The sequence below is a fragment of the Rutilus rutilus genome (genome assembly GCF_951802725.1).
Source record: "Rutilus rutilus genome assembly, chromosome: 17".
NCBI classification, from domain to species: domain Eukaryota; kingdom Metazoa; phylum Chordata; class Actinopteri; order Cypriniformes; family Leuciscidae; genus Rutilus; species Rutilus rutilus.
Genome location: NC_140230.1, coordinates 14,401,161 through 14,424,587, shown reverse-complemented (window position 1 = coordinate 14,424,587; position 23,427 = coordinate 14,401,161). Strand labels below are relative to the sequence as shown.

The following is a 23,427-nucleotide window of genomic DNA, read 5'->3' as shown; positions in this document are numbered from 1 at the left end:
AAAGGGCGAGACGAAAACTGGCTGTCCCAATGTCTCACTCTCCCATTTTGGCTGCTTGTAATACACTGACGTCTCCTGGATGAGGTCTTGACCGTACAACGTGAAACGTTGCAAAACCACCAAATAGCTTTACATAATGGGTAATGATAACCCAGCATGAGCCACAACGTCCCCATCAAGCAGTTACCACTCTTATATTTTGCTTTGCAGATATATTATATGTCTCACGATGAATCCAATGACAGAATTTCTCCATTGATGTAATGCCCATGATCTGTCAGTTAAGCAAAGCATAGTTTATTGCCAGTCAATCACAGTCGGCCAACTTGGAAGCAGCCGAATAATTGAACGGCACACCATGTACATTTGGTTTGACAGGCAGCAAAAAATAACACCAACACCAGGCCCTAGAGAACTGGGCATGGACGTGTCTCCAAAATAAATGATTCCACACCAGAGAGGAGCCTTTACAGTTCACACTCCTTTTTTATTCGATATAAATTTGGATCCCGGGTGGGCGTTTTATAACTCTTTCTTGAAAAGAAACGCTGTTTCCTTTACTGGCTGCCAGGATAGTCTCAGCAGTCTTGTATCACACCTTGAGTTTGGTCAAGGCAAATGGAAAGGACCACAAAAACACACACACACACACATCTGATTTCATCGTCTCACGTCTCCATGCCAGCCCATTGTGGAGTTGTTAGATACTAGGAATACTAGACGTGGCATTTTCTGTCCATCGCACTGTAAAAAGTTTCAAAAAGTGGCTTTTTAACATCCTATTACAGTCAATCATTCCTACATTCATTCAGTTATATGATACATTAATACTTACAAGCTAAACCATGTTGACCATGTTGATCCAGATGGATCATTCAAATTTATAGTGACAGGAAAAAAAGTTACATTGTTGAAGTGAATAATGAAATACTTTCACCTACCCCAGATTAATATGCAGGCAAAAGTCACATCATTTATACATATCATTTTTTCTTGTCTTCAAAACATTTGAGACATAAGCTGCTTAAACTGAAATTCTCCAAAAATTGACTTTTTACAGGTGGCACACTGCAGTTGGATCAATAGACTGGGAATTGTCCGGGCTCCGGCTAAGCCTACCTTGCATAATTGGTTAAACTTGACCTGGTCGCTTTAACCCAGGTTATATATCATCGTCTTGAGGTTCACTTTATCTTAACATCTTTAATGCAGACTTAGGGAACCTCTCATGTTCACTTCAAAGCCTCGTTCCGAAAGCCTTCAAAGTCAGAGACTAAAACCTCTGGATTGCCCTTAGAATCAGAAGCCGGACTCTGGCTGAGTGTGGGAAAGTTTGTTAGGGAGCGACTGCATTTTACACTCCAGTTCTGTTTATTTGTGGAAATTCACTCATCAACATCTTCATTGAAAAGATTGTCCACAGAAGTACAGGATGGAAAAGAACTTTATTTATAAAAGGTGATCTGTGACAGACGGGAAACACGTACGGTTACAAACTATATGTGACATTCTATCGTTAGCGGACAGTTCTTATTAACATCCAGTGGAAAAGACAACAGGAATGAAACAGGCCAGCTCAGGTTGACTCACAGGCTATTTGTAGACATAGTGATGGCTCACATCAATTAAACATGTTTTCCTCTTTAAGTTGTTTTTTTGTTTTTCATTCACAAAACATAATTCCACACCAAAAGCTTGAAATAAAAAAAGAGGAATACAGGAAAGATGGCTCGCTAACAAAAAATGACAATAGTTTCTTGATCACGCAAGTTGATCCGAGCACTTCATGAAGAAAGACGGCCAACGAATGGCAACACTGCCTCAGGAAAGAACAGAACGATTACCTTCTTTTTTTTCTACCGAAGAAACATCAAGCCTGCGTGTCGTGGTAAACACATCACGTGGGAATACAGAGGAAATGATTGGTTTTAAAAGGGGGCTCCCCCCGCCGTCTCCTCACTCACTTTGTAATTTGCCTCAACAGTAAATCAGAGCTCACTGCTGGGCCCTCTGACTTCAGCATGGAGTTGTCCTCTCCCAGCATTCCTGCGCTCATGAATCATTCTGATTCCTGGCTTCCACCAGGCATTTCCTCTACAACTCTCTCCCTCTGAAAATTCAGCAAGGAGCAGAGTGCCTTCGGTTCGGGCCACAGGAGAACAAGGAACACAGAATGTCATTCTAGAGCTTTCCAGATCGCGTTCCAACTGTTAAAGGAATATTCCAGGTTCAATGCAAGTTAAGTTCAGTTAAAGTTATTGGCAAAGTATTGATTACATCAACAACAACAACAAAAAAGAATGGGGCCAATCTAATAAAATGCTCACAGTTTTATTAGTATAACCACAAGATGTAAACAATATGCTTGTTAACATGGTTTTAGTGTGAAAATTAGCTTTCTAATTAAAACCCAAAAATGAACTTTACAGCTCAAATAATACACTAGTTTCAATGGAAGAATATTTACCATTTACATACAATTATATTATATTATTACTGAATCTTAAAAAAAATATATACAAAAATTGGCCACTAACTTTTAACCTTTTATTTATTTTTAAGATAATAAGAGTCAAATATATTTTTTGTGCCAATCAAAATTACACCACAAGTGCTGTCGATTAATCATAATTTGTACTGAATCCGGAATATTCCTTTAATTCCGTTGTTGTCGTTGTGTGCATTTTCACTTTTACCGACTTTGTCCCCAGACGATCTGTAAGTCTTTCAGCAAACAATAAGCTTACTCTTACGTACTGTAACATATCTTTATAATAACATTCATATAAAGCAAAGTAAGATCTATAAGAAATCCATAGTGCCATGGGAAAAAAGAAATCACAGAAATATCCTACAAGAGCTTTGAGTTGCAGTTTCTCAAAGGGCGGATAGAAAGTAGAAAGGATCTCTTAAATTATTATTTCAACAAACAATCAAGAATTGCTTCTTAGCATTTAAAAGACCAAGTGGGCTAAAATTCTCATCTTATTCAATTATATACAAAACATACAACGTACAATACAGATCACTTCACAAGTTCACGAATGAGAGCTCCCAAAGCAATGGCTCTGTGTCGTGTAAGCATGTCGCGTGTGTGTCAGCCTGTGCCTTCGTGTGCGGACGTATCTGTCGTTTCATATCATGGCCTGTATCACCATCCTCCCGTTCACCTGGTGAATGTAGGAGCTCTGCCTGTCAGCCAGGCTCTGAGTGGCCATTGTCTCATCGTCACTGGCTTCGGGCTCCTCCTTGACCCGGATTACCCCAGGATGAGTGTCCAGTGGCTCGATGGGTGATCCGGAGCTGCGGTTGCTGTCGGGACTGTGCCTCCTGATGACACCACCAGAGGGCGAGCTGTCCTCCTGCATGGGATGGTCATGTAAATCCTCTCCCTCTTCCTCCTCGGACTCCTGCAGGTGGACGTTCGGCTGACGGAGCTGCTCGATGGATTTCGATAGCATCTAAGGAAGAGAGAAACACGGTTTATTGTTATTGGAGGTTCTGTCAACGATGAGTGATTTACACAAACAGTGTCATTTACCAGAAGTGGAACTCATGCAGCTAAATAGTGAGGAGGAATCTAAACCTCATGTAAATATAGCCTACGTCAAGTAAATATAGTCATTGTGTCCGGGAATTAGTAACATACTTTTTTTATCTCCTAAAGCTGGATGTAAAATTACACAGGTGCCCTATTTAGCACATGTAAAAACATTCAGTTATTAAGCCAGAGAGCTAATCCCTGATTTCACAGCATTCATGACCTCATTTCCCTCAGAAATCATTTACTTCTAGGTGCATCTGTTTACAGACCATCCAAAGAGAGATTATTTACTCTTGAGTTGTTTCTAGTCAGTTTTATGATAAAAACTGAAAATAACAGGATCAATTAAATTACACTTATTTTCTCTGTTTTTTTTTTTTAAAGGATCTATTAATTACTTACAAATGCATTAAAGTTAAATTAATATACTGTATGACTTATATACACCTCTTCTATAATTTATTTTGATATTTTTGGGGGCATCAAGTTAAAAATGTCAAGGTTATACAACTTTCCTGATATCATAATAATAATTTTAAAAAAAACTTTTTTTATTTTTTTTATGAAAATGAAAATGAATGTAGCTTGGCATAATCTTTTATTAATATTATACCTTTGAAAATAGAATCGTAATAATATTTGGAAAAAAAATGTTTGCCAAATCAACAAGTCATGTGGTGCAACCAAACCCAAACATTATATTATACATGTCTCCAACAATATCATATTGAACTTTTTGTGGCAAGGCAAATATAGTTTAGGCTGTAAAATATCAGGTGGCCAACAGCCTCAAAAAATGAATGACATGTATGAGTGATTATTAATTCATGATATTTGTAAAAAACTATTTACTTTTTTTTCCCCTCTAAGCCTTTTTTGTATCATATCTGTGATTTGCTGGGTGAACATCCTCTAAGTGTGGCGATTCCATAATTTTTGCCAGGGGTTGTAATGATTAAGATGTGTGCAGTGCACATATTCAATGTGAAGGGAAAATATGTTTCAAGGTTTTACTTGATTGTTAAGACCTCGTGTTATTTTTTAGAATCATTAAACAAAGTTTTCTTGAAAATGGTATAAAAGTTTTTCAAATTCATATGACACCAACATGTTCGAAATAGGCCGACTATATACATTTCTAAGAACCTGTTTGAAACTATATTTAAAAAAAACAGCTGCACTCTGCATTTAACTCATGTTCTATTTAAACATGATTTGCTAGTTTCACATCATTTAAACATGAAAACCAAATCAGTTAGCAACTTTCAAACTACAATCATGCAACTATACCAGTCATTCGTGACCCAGACCAGACCTTTTTTTTTTCTTTTTCTTTTTTTTTTAACATGCCCCTGGTGACTGAGGCCATAACAATAAATAGGCAAAACAAGTGCTCTCTAGGTACTTTTGATCTTCATGTCTGAAAATTGCACATGTAACCTTGAATTTCCCATAGCACTCTCAGCAATAATAAGGCAGATCAATCTGCAAGCTCCCGCTAACAATGGAGTCTTTCACAGCGCGAGCCTCCCGTGTCGCTAACCTTGCATGCGCGGCAGAATAATTGCACTTAAACGGATGGCCAGGTCACGGCTGCTGGTGCACAGAAACACAAATATTTCCACAAGGGAACAAAAGTATGTATTCTATCCACTTTGGTGCCCATTTGAACTTGTCCCTATGCAATTTTGTGGTGTTAGCATGCAGCTGATGCCTTAAGCTATGCTAATTCAAATGCCGCTTCTGAACCCAGTACATGTTCTTCCCCTCACATAATGGAGATGGGCTGTCCAACTTTAGTTCCCATGTGAACTGAATGGTATTTCAAGGTAAATGTGTTTTATGATGACAATATAATCATTCAGCTTCATCCTCATCTTCCCATGACAGCACTAAGAACGTTTTTAGACCTTTAGATCATTTGCTTTGCTCTGAAACCGAGACTTAAATTGTTCAAATGTTGCATTTACTTCTTGGTTCGGTTCACAAGGCAACATCAAAGCAAACCAAAGTGTGCTGATGCTAGTCACATGTGAGACCAACTGTCCTCTGATTGGTCAGAGTGCACCTGTTTATGTTCTGGGATTTATGTGAATTTATGTGCGTTTTGTGGCTTTATTTTCATAAAAGTGTATACACACACTTTTATGAATGTGTATATAAGCCTTCATTCCCACAGTAACTGCTGCTTTTTACATAGGCTAATGCATTTCCCATTATGAATTTTCATATAGCTTGGTTCGTTGGTCCATTGGGTTGGATTGCTTTTTCACCACAACAGAACTGCTCTAGAGTTCGTTTTCAGTCGGGCTGAAACCACCCTGTTCAGGCCATCTCGGGCCGATTCCCAGACAGCAACATAGTGTCGGCCCAGATCCGGCCCACATCTGGTACACATGGATTTTACGTGCCAGATGTGGGCCGGATCTGGGCCGACACTATGTTCATGTCTGGGTTGTTTTGATGTGGGTCCAAGTGCGATTGCCATGGTCATATTTGCCTAAAGGGATTTGAACCAAGGGAGAAAACGTGCCAGTTTTTGAAAACAAAAGCTCCAAACGAGCCAGGTGTGAAAACACCTTAAAATCATTGCTGCACTGACAGTTGGCTAAATGACTGTACCTTGTTGATGTGGATCTGTTGCTGGTACTGTTTCTGCTTCTCCAGGAAGTTCTGATGTTGCTGCTGAATCACAAGTTGAGCTAGTGTGCTCTGGGGCAGCGGAGCAGATTGGGTGCGGTTTAAGGGCCGGTGACGAGGCAGTTTGGGTCGGGTGCTGCTTGGAGAGCTTTCCATCATGGCCAGCGGAGAAGGAGGATGCACAGGACTTTGACCTATGTAACAAAATGTATATAGACAATGTTATATTGTTTATAAAGTGTTTATAATGAATAGATTTAGGAATAATAATAAGGTTGATGTATAACTTTAAAAAACGAATGAGGGGAACTGGAAAGGTAGTGAAAGATGTCCTAGGTCGACCTAAGGTATGCGTGTAAGGGTTAATGTCAAAATCATAATTTTTGGGTGAACTGTTCCTTTAAAAAAAAAAAAAGAAGAAATTTAGAACACAAGCTGAAAGGTTACAGGTTCACACCCCACAAGGGACAATCTTGAGCAACCAATGTTGTGCTGCTGATCAAGGCACTTAACCCCATGTTGCTCCAGGGGGACTGTACATTAACTTAACATTGCCATGTGAAAGCCGTTGAAATAAAATGTATTATATTCTATTGAACAAGAATAGAGAGTTCTGAAGTATTCTGTAAGAATCTTGTATATGTTCTCACCAGTAGAGAGGATCTTTTGGTGGCGAAGTTGTTCCTTCTGGAGGAGGTGCTGCAGGAGAGCTTGGTGGCTGCTGCTCACTTTGGTCTCCATCGCAACAGACAGGGGAACTGGACCCAGAAGGTGCGTGGGCAAACCCTGAATGACCGCTGATACACCCCCAGCCTCAACATGCTTCTCCTGAAGTCCTAAAGCAGCCTGACAGGTGATAAGAGAGGATATTGTCTATTGTTTGCTCTCTTGTTCACTTGCAAAAGTTTTCAATATACTGATTCAAACCTCAATGTGTGCTATGATAAACAACAGATTATGCGGAATGGTCTGGAATATAGCATTAGCCAAATACAGACAAATTTATTCAGGTTTATTAAATTTTCTAAGTAAAGAGCAATAAGATATTTAAACTGCAAATTAACTGAAGATTATTTGGAGCTACATTTAATTATCCTGGTTTGGCTGGACTTTAAACAGCAGTAATGGATGAGGTGAATGGGGAGGGCTGGAGTGCAACTGACACCAGACACTTAAGCACAATATTTATCTAAGGCCTATAAAATCCCCCAAGGTCAAAGGCCAGCACCCTGAGGCTACACATATCATCCAGTCAGCCAGTGATGGCTAGTCTTTCAACAGTCAAAGCAATATGCAGCTGAGCCAAGGCCATAAACTACATTTCCCCTCATTTATCAGCGTAAACATCCACATAAAATGAATTAGAAGTTAATCAGTTTTGGTGACAAGAGTTTAAAAGAGACATTCAAATTAAAAATGTGATTTATTAATCATTCTATTGTATTTCATAAAATATTAGAAATATGTAGTTTTGCACACAAGTTTCATGGTTATTTTGAATAGGCTTGATACCGGAATGAATTGCTCAGCATCAAGTGATATAATATATATATGTGTGTACGTGTGTGTGTGTGTGTGTGTGTGTGTATGTATATATATATATATATATATATATATATATATATACATACATATATATATATATGCACACACATGCACTTCTTCTGTACTCTGTACAGTCTAATTCAGTGTGTTATGTTGTTCATGCCGAAAATCTGGACTTAGTGTGAGACCTAGACTTAGACTCAGGCCTTAACGGAGGAAGTTATGAAAGAGGATGCGCATGTCATTATTTCGCTTGCTTTATAGATGAAATGAACTAATTTAATAATTGATGATCTTTACAACTGAACTGAATCAAAACTGAACTGACTTCAGCTGAACAACAGCCAAAATGCATCATTTTCCTATTATTACTGTATTATTACTGTATAACTGTAAAGCTGCTTTGAAACAATCTGTATTGTATAAAGTGCTATATAAAAAAGGTTACTTGACTTACACTGATGGGAGAGGAGGCAGGCGGGAGACCCAGGGAGATGTTGGGCAGCGATGGAGACGTATAGAGATTTAACATAGACATTGAGCTTTCAGGCCCTAATAACCTCGACTGTGACGGCCACCGCTGTGATGGAAAAAGAGAGAGAGGGGAATGGAGGAAGGGGAGAGAGAAAAAGAGATATTTTGAAATCCCACTATGGACCATTGGAAAGAGCAACAGCAACAGAACAATAAACTTTAATGTACTAAAACGAATGACGGTTTTGTTCCTGCCACAGCGGAGCTGTATGAGCTCAACGTGGAGAAACCCACAAATGCAGAATCGTATCCCAGTCGCTATCATTTCACTGCATCAGAGAAAAAAACTGATCAGTTTTCGACTGTACTTCCTCCACTCAGTGGTGCGGCCCATCAGCATGTGGCAGAGAGGCTGTACTGTTTATCCTTCAATCCCTCCTGCCTATTCACTGACCTGTATGTGGATATCCGGCCTTATTTGACCCAGGGGACCAGTTCCCTCTGAAAGAAGATACCCAATGTAACGGATCACAAACACGGCTCGCTTACGAAACTGGCCCGCTGTCTGCGGGTAGCACCTCGGCCCAGCGGTCCGATCCATGAGACGTCAAGCTTATGTCAATACAATAGCGATCGGGCGTGTTTGTGTTGTTAGCGTGTCTTTGGCTACCAGCGGCTGGTGGATCAATTAAGCTCAACCACCCACCACCTCGACCCTGGATCACAGCGCAATAAGCATTCCTTCTCGGCTATTGCATTGGAGGTCCATGGGAGTGTAAACAGTGGTGTTGAAGAATAACACAGCTGCTAAGCTGAGGCTTCACAGAGACATGTCACATTTGCCCAGAATACACCTCTTTGTGAGCAAAGTCCACAGGGACCTGGAGGAACCGAGCCGTGAAGCCACCAGGAAGTGAGTCAGAGGGAGCTAATGAACATTTTGGGTTCAATACGTTACGCTCAATCGGCAGTAGGGATTCACGATTTGGAGAAAAAAATATATATAATTGCGATTTTTGTTTGTTGTTGATAAAAATCTCTAAGAAGAGCTTGCTTGCAGGGCTGTGCAATTTTTCCCAAAATGTTGTGATTATAAATCAATATGACTGAGATTATTATTGTTATTATTAGCTGCTGACATCTAAAAGAACACAGTGTTGCGCTTCACCTTTAAACACGCAGCGCATATATTTATTTAATTATATTTAAAATCTAACATTATTTTATAAAAGCACTTCAAAAAGAAAAGTTTTTTGACAGTTACAAATTTCCCCCCTCCACTTCCATAGTAAATGCCTCAATGTAAACCAGAATTTAGATTTTTTTAAAGAAATGGATAGTCAAAATTAATTTTGTTGTGATCAACATTATGAACAACAGTGCTGTCGATTGAGCATAACTTGTACTGAACCTGGAATATTCCTTTAATATGCAGGCTATATTGAAGGCTGAAGGTGTAAATGTCCACAACTGTCCGAAACTGTCTGTTTCAAGCAGTATCTCATCTACTCTTTCTTGCCATGAGCTTTACGAGAGCCGCAGGCAAAGAAAACCACATAGCTATGCCAGTAAATGTTAGCAGTATAGAGCAGGAGTTTGTGGGAGGAAGTGAACTGACTCTTTATTGTCCGTGCTGGGAGCCGTTTTCATTGGACTGCGACGGACAAGCAGGTCACATGCTGTAGAGACAGAGTTCTGTTTTCATAGCTGCACAAGGACAGGCTGGGTTTGTGTTGAGGAAATTTATGGGTGTGGCCTGGTGGCCATCAACTTTTCTTTAAGTCGTACAGGTTCTAATCTTTCAGGAAAGCTTTGATGAAACTGCTGTGAGAAAGCTAAACTGTTAATAGACTTTTGTACCTGTAATAAAACTTGTTTAATGGAAGTACCTCAGTGCGTGTGGTGACTGGTAGTGAGGAGGGTCCGTTTTCAGCCCCTAAGGCACTGCAGGCCCCGTTGGGTGAACTGGGCCCCGATCCTGGCGCACTGCTGCTGGCTGTGGATTCTGGGGAAGATTCAATTAAACAGGCATAAGTTCAAGTGTATACATCATTGACATTATCATTTATAAACTGTACAGATCTATATATCAACAAAAGTTTTCAACTAAGTATATTTTACCTGCAATTTTGAAGGTAAAAGAATAACACACATATACATATATATACATATATATATATACATATATATATATACACATACACACACAAATGTAATTTGATTCCAAAAATTAAGTACTTAAGTACTTGTAATTGAGATTACAATTACTTTTTATGGATTACATTATTATATATTATTCCCACAATAGCAGTAAATTATTCAGAATGATTCCCCTAAATCTTTTTTTCTCTCTTTTTACATTTTTCTTTCTTAAAATTCCTACCACTTATATACATTTGTAAATACTCAATATGTTTTTCTTTTCTTTTTTCATCCTTATTATCCCCAAAAATATCTAAATGAATTTTAATTAATCATTCTATATATATATTGCGATTTTTTTAAATGTATTTTTAAATAAATGAATAAATCCAGACAAAAAAGTGCTGTCAAATCGATTAATCGTGATTAATCGCATCTACCATAAAAGTTTGTGTTTATATAATGTGTGTGTATATATTATTAAATTTATATATATCATATATTTGTCTGTGTGTGTGTGTGTGTGTGTGTGTGTGTGTGTGTGTTTTTGTATATGTACATACACATACATACAGTATATATGTGTATAAATATGTGTGTATATACAGTATATACACACACAGACATATATATATATATATATATATATATATACACACACACACACACATTTAATAATAATTATACACACACATATATTATGTAAACACACTTTTAAGTTAGATGCGATTAACCACGATTAATCGATTTGACAGCACAAAAAAAAATGCACGTCATGTCATTGATCCATATCTCTATGTATTTTATGAGATATTGACTGGCATCTGGCGAACAGCAATAGAATGATATCATATTTGGCATCTTTACATAAGATTTACTGGATGACAATCTAGCCACTGTGTTTTTCCAAACCCAACCACCAACTGCTGCCACTGATACATCATAAATATACATAAGCGACTGAAATACCGTGGAAAAATCATTCAACCGGCCAAGGCTCAAAACCACATTGGATGGCACTCCGGATTACACCTGCCAGAGCGGCCGTTACATAATAACACTGAGCTTCACAGACAGTGGATGGAGAGAAACTGCCAAGTGGACTGCCAACCAGTAGGATGTCTTATTGTTTATGCCCCAGGTATATTGTCTAATGTGAGATGCATTATGGGACAGCACTCCTACCCAGAAGCTCCAGGGCTCTCTTTTTGAAGGGTGTCATGATGCTCCCCTCCTTCCTCCTGAGAAGTGGGCTGCTCCTCCTCTCTGCAACCTTCTGCTTTAACCTGGACCTCACCTTTAGATTGGGCTCTGAGACTGAAAAGAAAACAGTGACACAAATCTACTTTAGATTCTAAGCTTTTTTTAGCCAAGTGTTGTTACGGAAATGTTTTGATGTATTTGTAGCTGTGCCTATTAGTAAGCAGGAGAGGGGAATCCACAGTGTTGTGTAGTAGCATTCCTGTGCTGTGATGTTATCGGTCTGTGATTAGATCTGTGGGCATTTACAGGCTGTTTTTAAAGAGTTCCGTCATCACCTGGAGTAAATTAGGCTGAGTAGCACAAAGGTTTGGCATACACTGACCATAAAAAAGAATTGTGCAAAAATAAAAATAAAAATAAGAAAGATATGTTGGCATGATGTAATGTTTGAACATGGTAATATATTATATTCGTTTTATTTAAAGAAATTAATGCTTTTATTCAGCAAGGACATATTAAACTTATTACAAGTGACAGTAAAGACATGTATAATGTTAAAAAACATTACTATTTCAAGTAAACGCTGTTCTTTTTTAAAATTTGATTCTTCAGAGAATCCTTAAAAAAATGTATCATGGTTTCCACAAAAATATTTACCACATTTGTTTTTACCATTGATAATAACAAATCAAATCAACGTTTTACTATATTTTAGTATAAAATGTGTTATTATCAATGCAAATAAATTATTATATTAAAATTCAGGATTTGAATAATATTAACATTTTATAAATACTACAATAATAGTCAAGGCAACTTCAATTTAGATATATTTTACGTTTTTTAGTTTAGTTTTTTATAGTGAGTCTCTGTATAGTAGTAATTCAATTAAGAGACAACGTTGGCAGATGTTTTGGTGCGTAAAAGTAACGTCTTCTATGCAAAATCCTATTAATTCAAAACATAAAAAAAAAAAAAAAAATCGACAATGAAAACATTTACATCATTATATTCAAATTACACCCTATGGAGCATTTTGCCATCATTTAAATACTGTTGAATTATGGAGAAGTGTCTGTTTTGCATGACTGTAATCTACAGGCAAGTATTTCTAAACAACTCCCTGATGGGAAGTGAGTGAGTAAGTCAGCCACACAGATTCAGTGCCTCCCTTTGGAAAACACCCACATCACAACTGGCAGCCAGAAATAGCGAAATTTGGTCTCATTATTATGAGTGTTGTTTTATATTTTCCCCCATCAGTTCCCCATTGTGCAGTAGTACCACTCAGTGAGCAAGTTATTATGTTGATCAGTTGTTCTCGACTGGTTTTGCTTCACAATATATATCCCATTCTGATGCTCAGTTTTAACTTCAGCAGATCGTCTTGACCATGTATATATATATATATATATATATATCTTGTATTATTGTTTGTTCGCCACTTTATGTCATTCGGCACTCCAGTTAAGGTCTTATGATCTTGATTTATTTTAGAAAGGTATTGTTGCCATCCTAAAAAGACAGTTGACCAAATGTAAAGGACCATACAGGATGACTTGTATGAGAAGTGGGAGTCATGGGAAGACACAGCTGTAAGTACTAATCTCAAGGGAAAGAACTGGACCGCAGGCTGGGCTGCTATTTCAGGCCTCTTCAGAAGCAGAGGCAGGACTGTCTGCTCCCAATCCAGCAGTGCGCTAATGGGATGTAAATCCCGCAAGCGGAGTGGGCTGAGAGCGAACTGCAGGGAGCCCTCTCCAATCCGCCTTGCACCCCACACTGTCCTGATTGCCTTCTATTTTTGTTCCGGCGCTACAGCCTGTCGCCACGGGAACGCTACCCTATTGCTGTGGAGGTGGAAGAGCGATTGTTGGTGGGTTTAGTAGGAGGCTGTGATCGTGATGCCATGGGAGAACTCATCACTCTACTCCACAGCTTCGCTAAAAACGGTGGCCATCACTCTGTCGGAGAGACAGGCCCGACACCTGCTTGATTTTTCCCCAGCACTGATGTATACGGCCTGGAACTAGATGCCAAGCCAAACAGGAATATATATGAGGCAAAGACTTAACAGGCCCATAAATCAATCATATTATTACATTTGAAAGCAGCACTGGAGGGTACACACTGCTGAGTTCTATTTATTGTGTTGTCTCAACTCGAAGATGAAGTTCGCTTCAAAGTTGTGTGGCTTAGCATGTGTCAGATAAGTGTGAGGAGTGTAGCCTATATGTATGTGTAAAGTGACAAAAAAAGATCATCTCTACTAAGATGTGATAACCAGGGTCAATAATTAACACTCACCAAGAGCAAGTGTGAGTAAAAATGTGCGTGAAAATCCCAGTAGATCAGCAGTTTCTGAAATATCATCAACCACGCCACGTTCTCTTAAATCACCTTTCTTTCCCATTCTGATGCTCAGTTTTAACTTCAGCAGATCGTCTTGACCATGTCTACATGCCTAAATGCATTGAGTTGCAGCCACGTGATTGGCTGATTAGGTATTTGTGTTAACAAGCAGCTGAACAGGTGTACCTAATAAAATGGCCAGTGAGTGTATAAAAGGTATTTAATATTCAATTGTTCCATTGCATCCATTGCATTTCCTTAACGGCCCACTGAAGTGCCTTGGAACGCGCAGCTTTGTATGATGCCCTTTTCAGACTCCCCCTTTTCAAATAGCCAATGGCATTCAGTTTACCTCACAGACTGCAAGTCATACTTGTAAGAATTGAGAAATTAGGAAATGCCGGACAGTCTTGTTGAAGAGCGACCAGACCCTGAGAGGACAAAGGACCTCTCTGGAAATGAACATTTGAACTCCCCCTCGTGCACTATCAAGACAGCACCATGGAAGCGAATCATGAGTGCTGATGAAAAATTCTAGCCATTTCAGTCTTAACCAACGTACAATTGGAAAACGGAATAAAACTTGACCGAACACACATCTTCAACCCATATTGCTCCGTGACATGTCAACGGTCACTTTGGCCAGGTGGTATTTATAGCATAGGGGGCGGGACGCTTTAGATTCTAGAGAGCATTTGATTGGACAGAAGATGTGATGAGAAGCCCTCGGTTTTGTCATAAAAATCCGTGATCCACTTTAGCAGAAGTGAGAGACTGTAAGTTTTGGATGCTTACATCTCCTAAATGCGAATTTTGTCATTGTTTTGGAACACAGCAGCTTATTCATAACCTTAAGGCTAACATATTCATACTAAAAGCTAAAACAACGTAAATTTTGATTTCAGGGGACCTTTAAAAGAAAAGCAGAGTCAGACCTTCTAAAGATAACCCATCTGTGCACACACCTTATCCAGTCTATGGCCTCTCTGATACTTGTTTCTCTCATTAGTAAAAATACAAACACCTGTTTACCCAGGAGATGAAGGCTTTGTAATGCAACAACACTGCCCTTGCAAACCATATTACTTCATCATTGGATCTTGGTTCATTTTTCTTGTTCCCCCCCCCCCCCCATACCATATCCCTCCATCTCCAGTGGGGAATAATGGCATGGCATAATAAAGCATGCCTGGTCTGACGGCCCAAAATATCCACATTTAAGACACACAAACTCAAATCCCTCTCATCTCAGCTGCACCTGCTCTACATGTTTGGTATGTGGGTCATAAGAAGGAGTTTTTCCCCCCGTCTTCAATAAGCTGGGCTATTCCTGCCCGCAGCAGTGTCAAGTGCCCCCCACACGGATCTTTTCTAGTCCAGAACTTGGCACAAAGAAGATAGGTGGCGAGTAAACAAGCTAATCATGTGATCCTTTGGAGATAAACAGCTTGTTTTTCTTTGACAAGTTCAATCAAGGTTTTTTTCACAACAGTGAGATCAAACCAAAGCCACTTTGAGTTATATAGATGATTCAGCATTGATGACCCTGGGGAAATGAAGGATTACCTCTTGAAAAAGTGTCAGTTCTTGTAGCACTCACAAAACAGCCTTGTTTTGGTTAATTCTCTCTACAGTGCTAACCTAAACCTTTGACATATGCCAGTCAAGCATCTCCCATGAAATCCAGGATGTGGAACAACCAGCATCTTTGTGTGGCTCCTGTTGTGTGCCTACATCTAATTGAGACAGACAGGAAGAGGGGGAGGGGACCTTACACGAGTGTGACCACATATAGAGTTTGGAATCCAACTAGCAGGAAATACGTTTTAAAAGGTTTATGCAATGGATAAGATTAACACACATAAAGGACGGGTTATTCCTGACACTTATTTGGCTTACGGTAGCATATATTAATATGATTTGACAAACATTTAAAGTTAATTCTCTATGAAACGGTTTATTTCCGAAATTTTGTCACTTCAATAAGTTATGTAATAATGAATTAAGAAAAACGTCGAATTTGTATTCGAATTTTGTATTTTCCTATTTAAAAAGTCATGTCGTGCAACCAACACGCTGAAACACATAAAAAAAAATAAAACAGGCAATTATATCATTGAGTGTCTGCCAAGGTCAAAAAGTCTCTGTGCAAAAATCTTAAAATTAAGATGTGTACACAAAAATACAAGAATATTACTTGATGGTTACACCACATGACATTTTTAGAGTCATTCAATTTAAACAATTCGTAAAATGTGTAAAACGTTTTTTCAAAACCGCACAAACCCAATATATATATAAAGAATGTTGACATTGAGACGTGCTTTAACAAGATTTTCCCTTTCCTTTATCATGGTCTATCAATAATCAATCAATAATATGTTATTGATCTTAATAATATGTAATAGGGACCAAAGTAGTTCATATTTATAAGTTTTCCTAACAGCAACAGCTCAGGCCTTTTTTTTTTCTTTTCTTTTTTCTTTGTTGGGACTGCTTTCTCAGCAGGCTGTTTGGATTCCAGAACCTTCCGCTCCTTTTAGTTCTCAGGATATTGGCTGGTTTCAGTGGAGCGAAGCAGAAATTGATGCTGAAACTGGGAGGTTACTGTTGAAAAGCTAAGACAATAAACATGTCTCTTTCATGTGTCCATAAAGAGCTTATTTGAACAGAACAACCAACATAATTACCTTAGATTAGTTTACATTGGGCACACACAGTCTGCATAATTTAGGATTAAACCTCCATTGCCTGATCCCTAAATTATGTAAATACACAACATGCCAACCCATATGGTGAAGCATTTAGGCAGGTATAATTGTTTACCATCATAATTCAAAGGGACACAAAGGGGAAGGAATGTAATGTCATTTCCGTGACTTAACAGCACAGTTATGAACAGTTCGCCCTTTGCAAGAACTCATGACTGGCCAGCCAAGTGGGAGTCATAACTCACACTAATACTGACTTCCTACGAGACTCCCTCCAACACTGAGTCAACAAACCTGTGGTGTTTTCTTGTGAAAAGTCATGGATATTCTAAATTATTAAAGCCTCTTATATAGCTGAAAATTATATACCTTTTAGTGTTTTAGGAAATTTGTGGTTCAGTCGCATGCTATGAGGGAAAGAAACCCTACTGTGGAAATCTACTCTTCATTTACTGTACTTAAACTATCCATGAAATAATGCAAATATGGTTATTATCTCTCTCAAGGGATCCTGTAATTCTGGGAAAAACACTCTAATCAGAACCCCTCCTCAGTGCAAAAAGCAATGACTTGTGAGCAAAGCTACAAATTAAATATTATATGTGCAAAGCACATTTTGGCAATATCACAAGATTATAGTGGGAATGGATTGTGAGTGACTCCTTTTTGAGACAGTACAGCTAAACATAAAATAAAAAAAGGGATTTTGAGAGGCCAACTTTTAGAAACCTACCTGTCTTCCTCAGAGGAAAGTCGTCCCGGCAGTCCTGTGGGGAGGGCAGGGAGATCTTGTAGGAGGAGGACGCGCCTCCCAAAGGAGGTGAACTTTGCTCCAGAGAGGTGTGATGGGAGGCCCTGAACAGAAAGGAGATGCAAACTGAACTCCTGAACTTACCTCACAGTCATAAATACAACTGACAGCCCTTCTGTGCTCAAGCACCATCCACCTTAGTATCACTTTACTGATTATTAGCTAAAATCTGAAAATCTGAAAAGTGCTTCCAGTCTTGCTTTATTTTATAAACTATAAGTAGCCTACATTTAACTTTATTTGTATTTCATCTTTTAAAACACTACACTTTAAAGTTGGGGGTTTTCCCTAAAAAAATTACTGCTTATTGATAGTAATAAGGTAGTTGCTGTAGGTATTAGTACTAATATGCATGCTAATAAGCATCTAGTTAATTGTGAATAGTGAATCTGAAGTGCTACAATTTTAAAATATCTATTCATATATCACATGCTTAGATAGAAGTTAAATGTTTGTGCTATTTCTGTCCTACATCCATTTAAAATGAAATAACACATCTCAGCTTATTTAAAAAAGCACATGGTTTGAGGTTTGTGCAGGTTACTTACGTGTACCACAGTTTGGAGCTCTGTGTGATTTTCTGGGGGACCCCATTTGACATGCCGTCTTTGGTGGATTTACTCAACAGAAACTCTTGTAGTTTCTGCTTGACCTCCGTGCTGGCCGCTGCACCTGTCAGACCAGGAGACGCACACAGAGAAAAAAAATCATAAACATCTTGGGGTTTAATCAAATTATATTTAGACTTACAATGCATACAATAAAACTGAGACATTCCTGACAGAGCTCAGCTAGGTCTCTGGTTAGAGTCACTGTAAACAGAAAGAATGTTTGCAGAGTTTGGGCTTCATTTCAAGGTCAGAGAAATGATTGTATTACTGCCACTCCCAGACACAGCAGGATCAGCCTCAACTCAAACAATAGCATCTCTCCTACACATTCACCCACACGCTCTTCTCAAAAGCTCCAGTTCAGATGCCTATATAGCATTATTGGCTAAATATGTTTGAGCACCTTTAAACAAATGAAGGAATATCTCCCTCTTCTGGACAGCAGGAGTGAGGCACTATTCAAGGCTGTTATATAGAACTTCATGAACAAAAGGAGTTCTAATTGATCTGTTTATGGGTAAATCTTATGAAACCTGTCCAGAACATTCATATTCAGTCATATTTCCCATTAAAAGTCAAAAGGCAGAAATAAGAGATTATGTCATGCGTATAGAAAAGAAAGCCTATTGAAATCTAATGGTCCAATCAAATTGTTGTTTATTGCACTATGAGATGACAATAGCACATTTCCCTCAAAATTTGAATTAATCTGTAATGAAGTAAGTAATGATATATTTACTCCTCTCAAATATATATCATTTATACATATTTGTTGTAAACCCTTATATATATATATATATATATATATATATATATATATATATATATATATATATATAGTATATTCTACATATTTATATATTTGTAAACCCTTTGATATATATATATATATATATATATATTATATTACAAATTTTAACTAATATATAAATATATATGAAGTCACTTTGGTCACATTTACCCACATTTCACCCAATTACACACAGGCATTAACTTTATCTTTCCCTCTTTCCCTTTTCTAGAACTTTTACCCTCAATTATATTTACACTTATTACAGTTCGCCAGCTCAGATCTAGCCGACTAGATCTAGTCATTTTTTTGTTGTTTTTTGTCAGTTTCATCCAGTGTTGATCAACACCTTGAACATGTAAAAGACCCAGATGTCATTTGACTGATGCCATTTTGATGTCATTAGATACAGACAGGTTGTGGAGTGTTTGAGTGTTGTGTGGGTGATCGTGATGATGAGATCTTACTCTCTCTGCTCCGTTCTCTGTTGCGGAGGACCAGGACTTGTTGTTCACGCCGATGCCTCTCCAGTTCTCTCTCCTGACTCTGTTGCTCTAGTTTCCTCTCTTTCTCCAGCTGCTCCTGTTGTTGCTTCATGACATGTAGTTCCTGCTGCAACTGAGAGGCAGATGTTTATTACACATTTATTTATCTAGTTAGACTGTATGGTTGTATTGCACTTGTCGCTTTTTTGGGTTGTATCAACTCAGTATGTCAGTAGGGTTGTGTTGTTACCTTCAAATGCTCTTGTATCTGGGCCTGGTGCTGGCGAACCAGGTTCTCGTGCTGTTTCTGGAACTCACTGATGAGTAACTGTTTCTGAATCTGCTGCTGCTTCTGAATGAGGAGCAGCTCTTGTTGAAGTTGTCTTTCCCACACAATGGGGTCCGAAGCAGAACCCTGCATCCTAACGTCTGTACGCAAATCCAATGGGGAGCCCGGATCAAGAGCCAGTGGAACCTCTGGCTTAATGTCCACTGAGAAAAAAAGAGTGAGAATGCAAGGATTTAATACAGATGTCTTTATATTTTTGAAGGGTTATTATTAGTGATCAGTCAGAGATATTGTAACGATCAGGTATGACCTTCTTTAGACATATTACAATATTATTTTGTAACAAAATATGGTCTTGAAATTCATAATATTTGAAAAACTTTTTTTTTGACATGTGGTGCAACCAAAAAAGTCATGTGGTCCAACCAACATGCATTAAAATATCAGAAAATTTGACATTTTTTTATGTCAAGGCAATAATGTAAAATGCCATGTGGTGTACCTTTAACCTTTATTTATGCATTTTAAAAATATATAAAATATAATAATATGAATATATATATAAAATATGAAAATAGTGATTAAAATGTGTACACTCACATGTGTTCAAGATATGGGAAAATATGCTACTGCTTTTTCACTTGATAGTTACACCACATGACATTTTTAGAAATTAAAAAAAATCGAAACCGTATGAAAACAGCATGAATTCAAGGAGTACATTTCTAAAAACTTGGCAGAATTGCGCGACATAAAGTCAGAATTGAGTGATATAAAGTCGCACTTTTGTGTTATAAAATAAAACAAAACATTGAAAGCCAACTTGACTTAATTTTTTACTGAACATAACTAAAGCAAATTTTTATGGAAGCTTATTTCCTCCACAGAATAATAAATAAATAAAAGGTAATTGCGACTTTTTATCTCACAATTCTGACTTTTTTTCTCACAATTGCGAGTTTACATCTCTTTACCAGAATTGCGTGATATAAAGTCGCAATTGTAAAGTTAGAATTGAGATATAAAGTCGCAATTACTTTTTTAAGTTGGCTTTCAATGTTTTTAATGTTCATCAGCTGGAAAAATTGCTCTAACAATATTATTTGTCATTATATTAATGTAATTATGGTTACAATTGTGGTGTAGAGCGATTTTTAAAACGTATGATTGTTATGACTTGTTATAGAATTGGCCTTAAGCAACCAACTATCTCAAAGTCATCAAGTATGTATGGCCACATAGGAGCTTCTCTGATACAGCATGCAGAGATACAGTAGAGAGAGTAAAGCAACACAATATTTTTTTTTTTTTTTTTTTTTTTGCAGTAGTGTGTATATAAGAATCCCAGCATGTATAATTCCAAAGGTCATTACTAGCCATGATTTGGTCCAATGTGTTCTACTGACTCCTCTGGTCTGTATGGAGACTGCAGTGCCACAGTTTGTTATGTATATCACATATGTGATGTTTGTGTTCCTGCCTCTTATTCCCCCACCGTTCTCCCCCCTTAGAGCCATTATCACACCTTCACCATTATGGAAAATTGCTGCTGTAGTCTTCAAGCTGTGCCTCATTACAAGTAATACACCGGGTACAAAAAGCAGAGGACATCCCTAAGGTCCCAAGAACTATATATATATCCAACAGACATAGCAAGCCTGAAACACAAAGGAGATGTTCATCATAAGAGAATGTGTCTCTTCTGAAAGACGAAAAGCAATTACTTAGAGATGGGGTTTGGAAAGTGCGCATACGTACAGAATGTTAGAGTGTGGAGAAGAAAGACAAAGAAGTTTACAGAGAGGCTAGTCAAGATGTACTCATGGTTCAGTGAATCTAGGTTCCACATTTAGGAAAAGTACTCGCTAAAGTGGTTGTTACACAATTGGGAATGATGTAACAACAGGAAGCCACACATAGAAAACAATTCACTTTAAGATGATCTGAGTAAGCAAGTGTCTGGAAACATGTTTTTTTCTCTTAGTCAACATGATGGAGTAGTTGGCTAGTTTTTAATGAGCGTTTTAGTACACAATGTCAATGGCTGATAAACTGCACAGAATTGTACATAGCACAAAGGATATGGTTTCAGGTAAAAAAAATTGTTCTCCAAAACCTGTATCACTCTCTTTCTTCTGTAAAACACAAAAGAACATACTGTATTTTGAAAAATGTCCGATTTTTTTTTTTTTTTTCTACAAGTCAATGTTGTTGGTCCCCCGTCTTTGATTATGTAGACAAAACACTTGAAAAATTCTTTAAAATATCTTCTTTTGTGATAGAAAGATAAATTGAACAGATCGGTTTTGATTTTATTCAAATAAACGTAAAACAAATATAAACAAAATATAATGATTTGAGATTTTTTACAGTGCAGACAGACATAAATAGAACGAAAGATAGAATGACAGATGGAACAAATGAATGATAGAACGATAAGATAGAACGATAGATAGATAGATAGATAGATAGATAGATAGATAGATAGATAGATAGATAGATAGATAGACAGACAGATAGGATTTTAGTAAACACACTAGAAGAAAGAGACTAGATTAATTAGCTATGTATCTTTAATCCTCAGAAAGCTTGTTATTGGCATAACACACTACCACCTGTTCAGTGCTCACACACACACACACACACACAAAGAGGCAAAGCCTTTAAAGCATGAATTATATCCATGAACCAGTGTATCTTAAGCCTAGAATATTCCCCTAATGAGTTGCCATAGCAAAGCAATTATTGTGGCACATGCAGCAATTCACACATTAATGGTGAAGCATTTCTATGCTTGTTTGGTTGAACATAATGTTCTTCACCATCATCATAAAATGTCTGCATGCGCAACCGCCGATTATAAATAGCAACATAAAAGCAAGTGGTGCAATCTTAGACTATGACAAAACGCACACCCAATCCACCACCCAAACCGGCTGCCATGGCAACACTGGCGACATCATAATGACTCCTCTTCCTGCAGATATTGAGCTGCGCTGTGTGGTGTCTCCTCCCCGAGAGCACCCATGGATATTATATCATCCCTTCTATAAGACAGAAACATACATACACACACACACACACACACACAAGCGCTCCCTCTTTCTGTCGACACTCATACATGTCGGCTATGCCTGTCAGCTCCAGTAGCGCTCGAAGCAAGCGTTTGAAGCCAACTTCTGGGTGTTTAGCAAAAATTCACCTTGGTTTGTTGTCGTGACGGCACTTTCTTGGAAAAGAGTTTGAAGAGACATTTGCAGCTCTCTGTAGTTGAGGACCCTAAGCATCCTGGAATGATGGGGGGAATATTAATTCTGACTTGAGAGAGCTCTTCACAAAGAGCAGCCTGTTACAGCACTCATGGAGTCAACCAATGAGCTTCAACAATGAGTCACAGGCATTGGGCTCGCTGCCCTAATGGAGCTAAAAATAGCCTCAGAAACACCTGCTGGCTTGGAGCGCTCACGGTGATATCTCATTTATCTTATGTTTCTCTGCTTGCCCTCCCCACTACCGTCGTTAAAAAGATACACTTTGATCGACCATCCAAACGAGCTCTCTGTGAAGAAACCTCAGGTCAACTCAGCTGGTAGCAGGCGGTTTAGAGATTAAGAATGGCCAGGTTAGACCAAATGGCCCTCTGGATAACACAACTTAACCCTGTTCCAGGCAGCGTGACATCATTGCGACACATTGTTGGGAAGAGAAGCTTTGACGTCATTGAAGGTCTAATGTGAACAATTAGGTCTAGGGATTGAAACTGTAAAGAATTGAATGGTTCCAGTTTCGATTCCTCGTCATGGTTCTGGTTCCTCAACAGTTACATTAAC

The 23,427-nt window shown here is 38.2% G+C and overlaps 1 protein-coding gene across 2 annotated transcripts in view; it reads right to left on the bottom strand.

Annotated features, from left to right (window-relative positions):
* Nucleotides 1-2,559: 2,559 nt before the first annotated feature.
* The window catches only part of hdac9b (histone deacetylase 9b), a 63,267-nt gene continuing 42,399 nt past the window's right edge, over nt 2,560-23,427 (bottom strand). The window contains exons 2-11 of one of the 2 annotated variants that reach the window (XM_084386101.1): nt 19,559-19,800; nt 19,291-19,441; nt 17,971-18,094; nt 17,345-17,466; nt 11,531-11,662; nt 10,093-10,208; nt 8,187-8,309; nt 6,835-7,030; nt 6,167-6,378; nt 2,560-3,461 (exon numbers count right to left, since the gene is read on the bottom strand). In XM_084386101.1, the coding sequence (XP_084242227.1) occupies nt 3,135-3,461; nt 6,167-6,378; nt 6,835-7,030; nt 8,187-8,309; nt 10,093-10,208; nt 11,531-11,662; nt 17,345-17,466; nt 17,971-18,094; nt 19,291-19,441; nt 19,559-19,800 (1,745 nt within the window). In that variant the 3' untranslated portion in view covers nt 2,560-3,134. The remainder of the gene's footprint in view (nt 3,462-6,166; nt 6,379-6,834; nt 7,031-8,186; nt 8,310-10,092; nt 10,209-11,530; nt 11,663-17,344; nt 17,467-17,970; nt 18,095-19,290; nt 19,442-19,558; nt 19,801-23,427) is intronic. The other variant, XM_084386100.1, reaches the window with a different exon arrangement.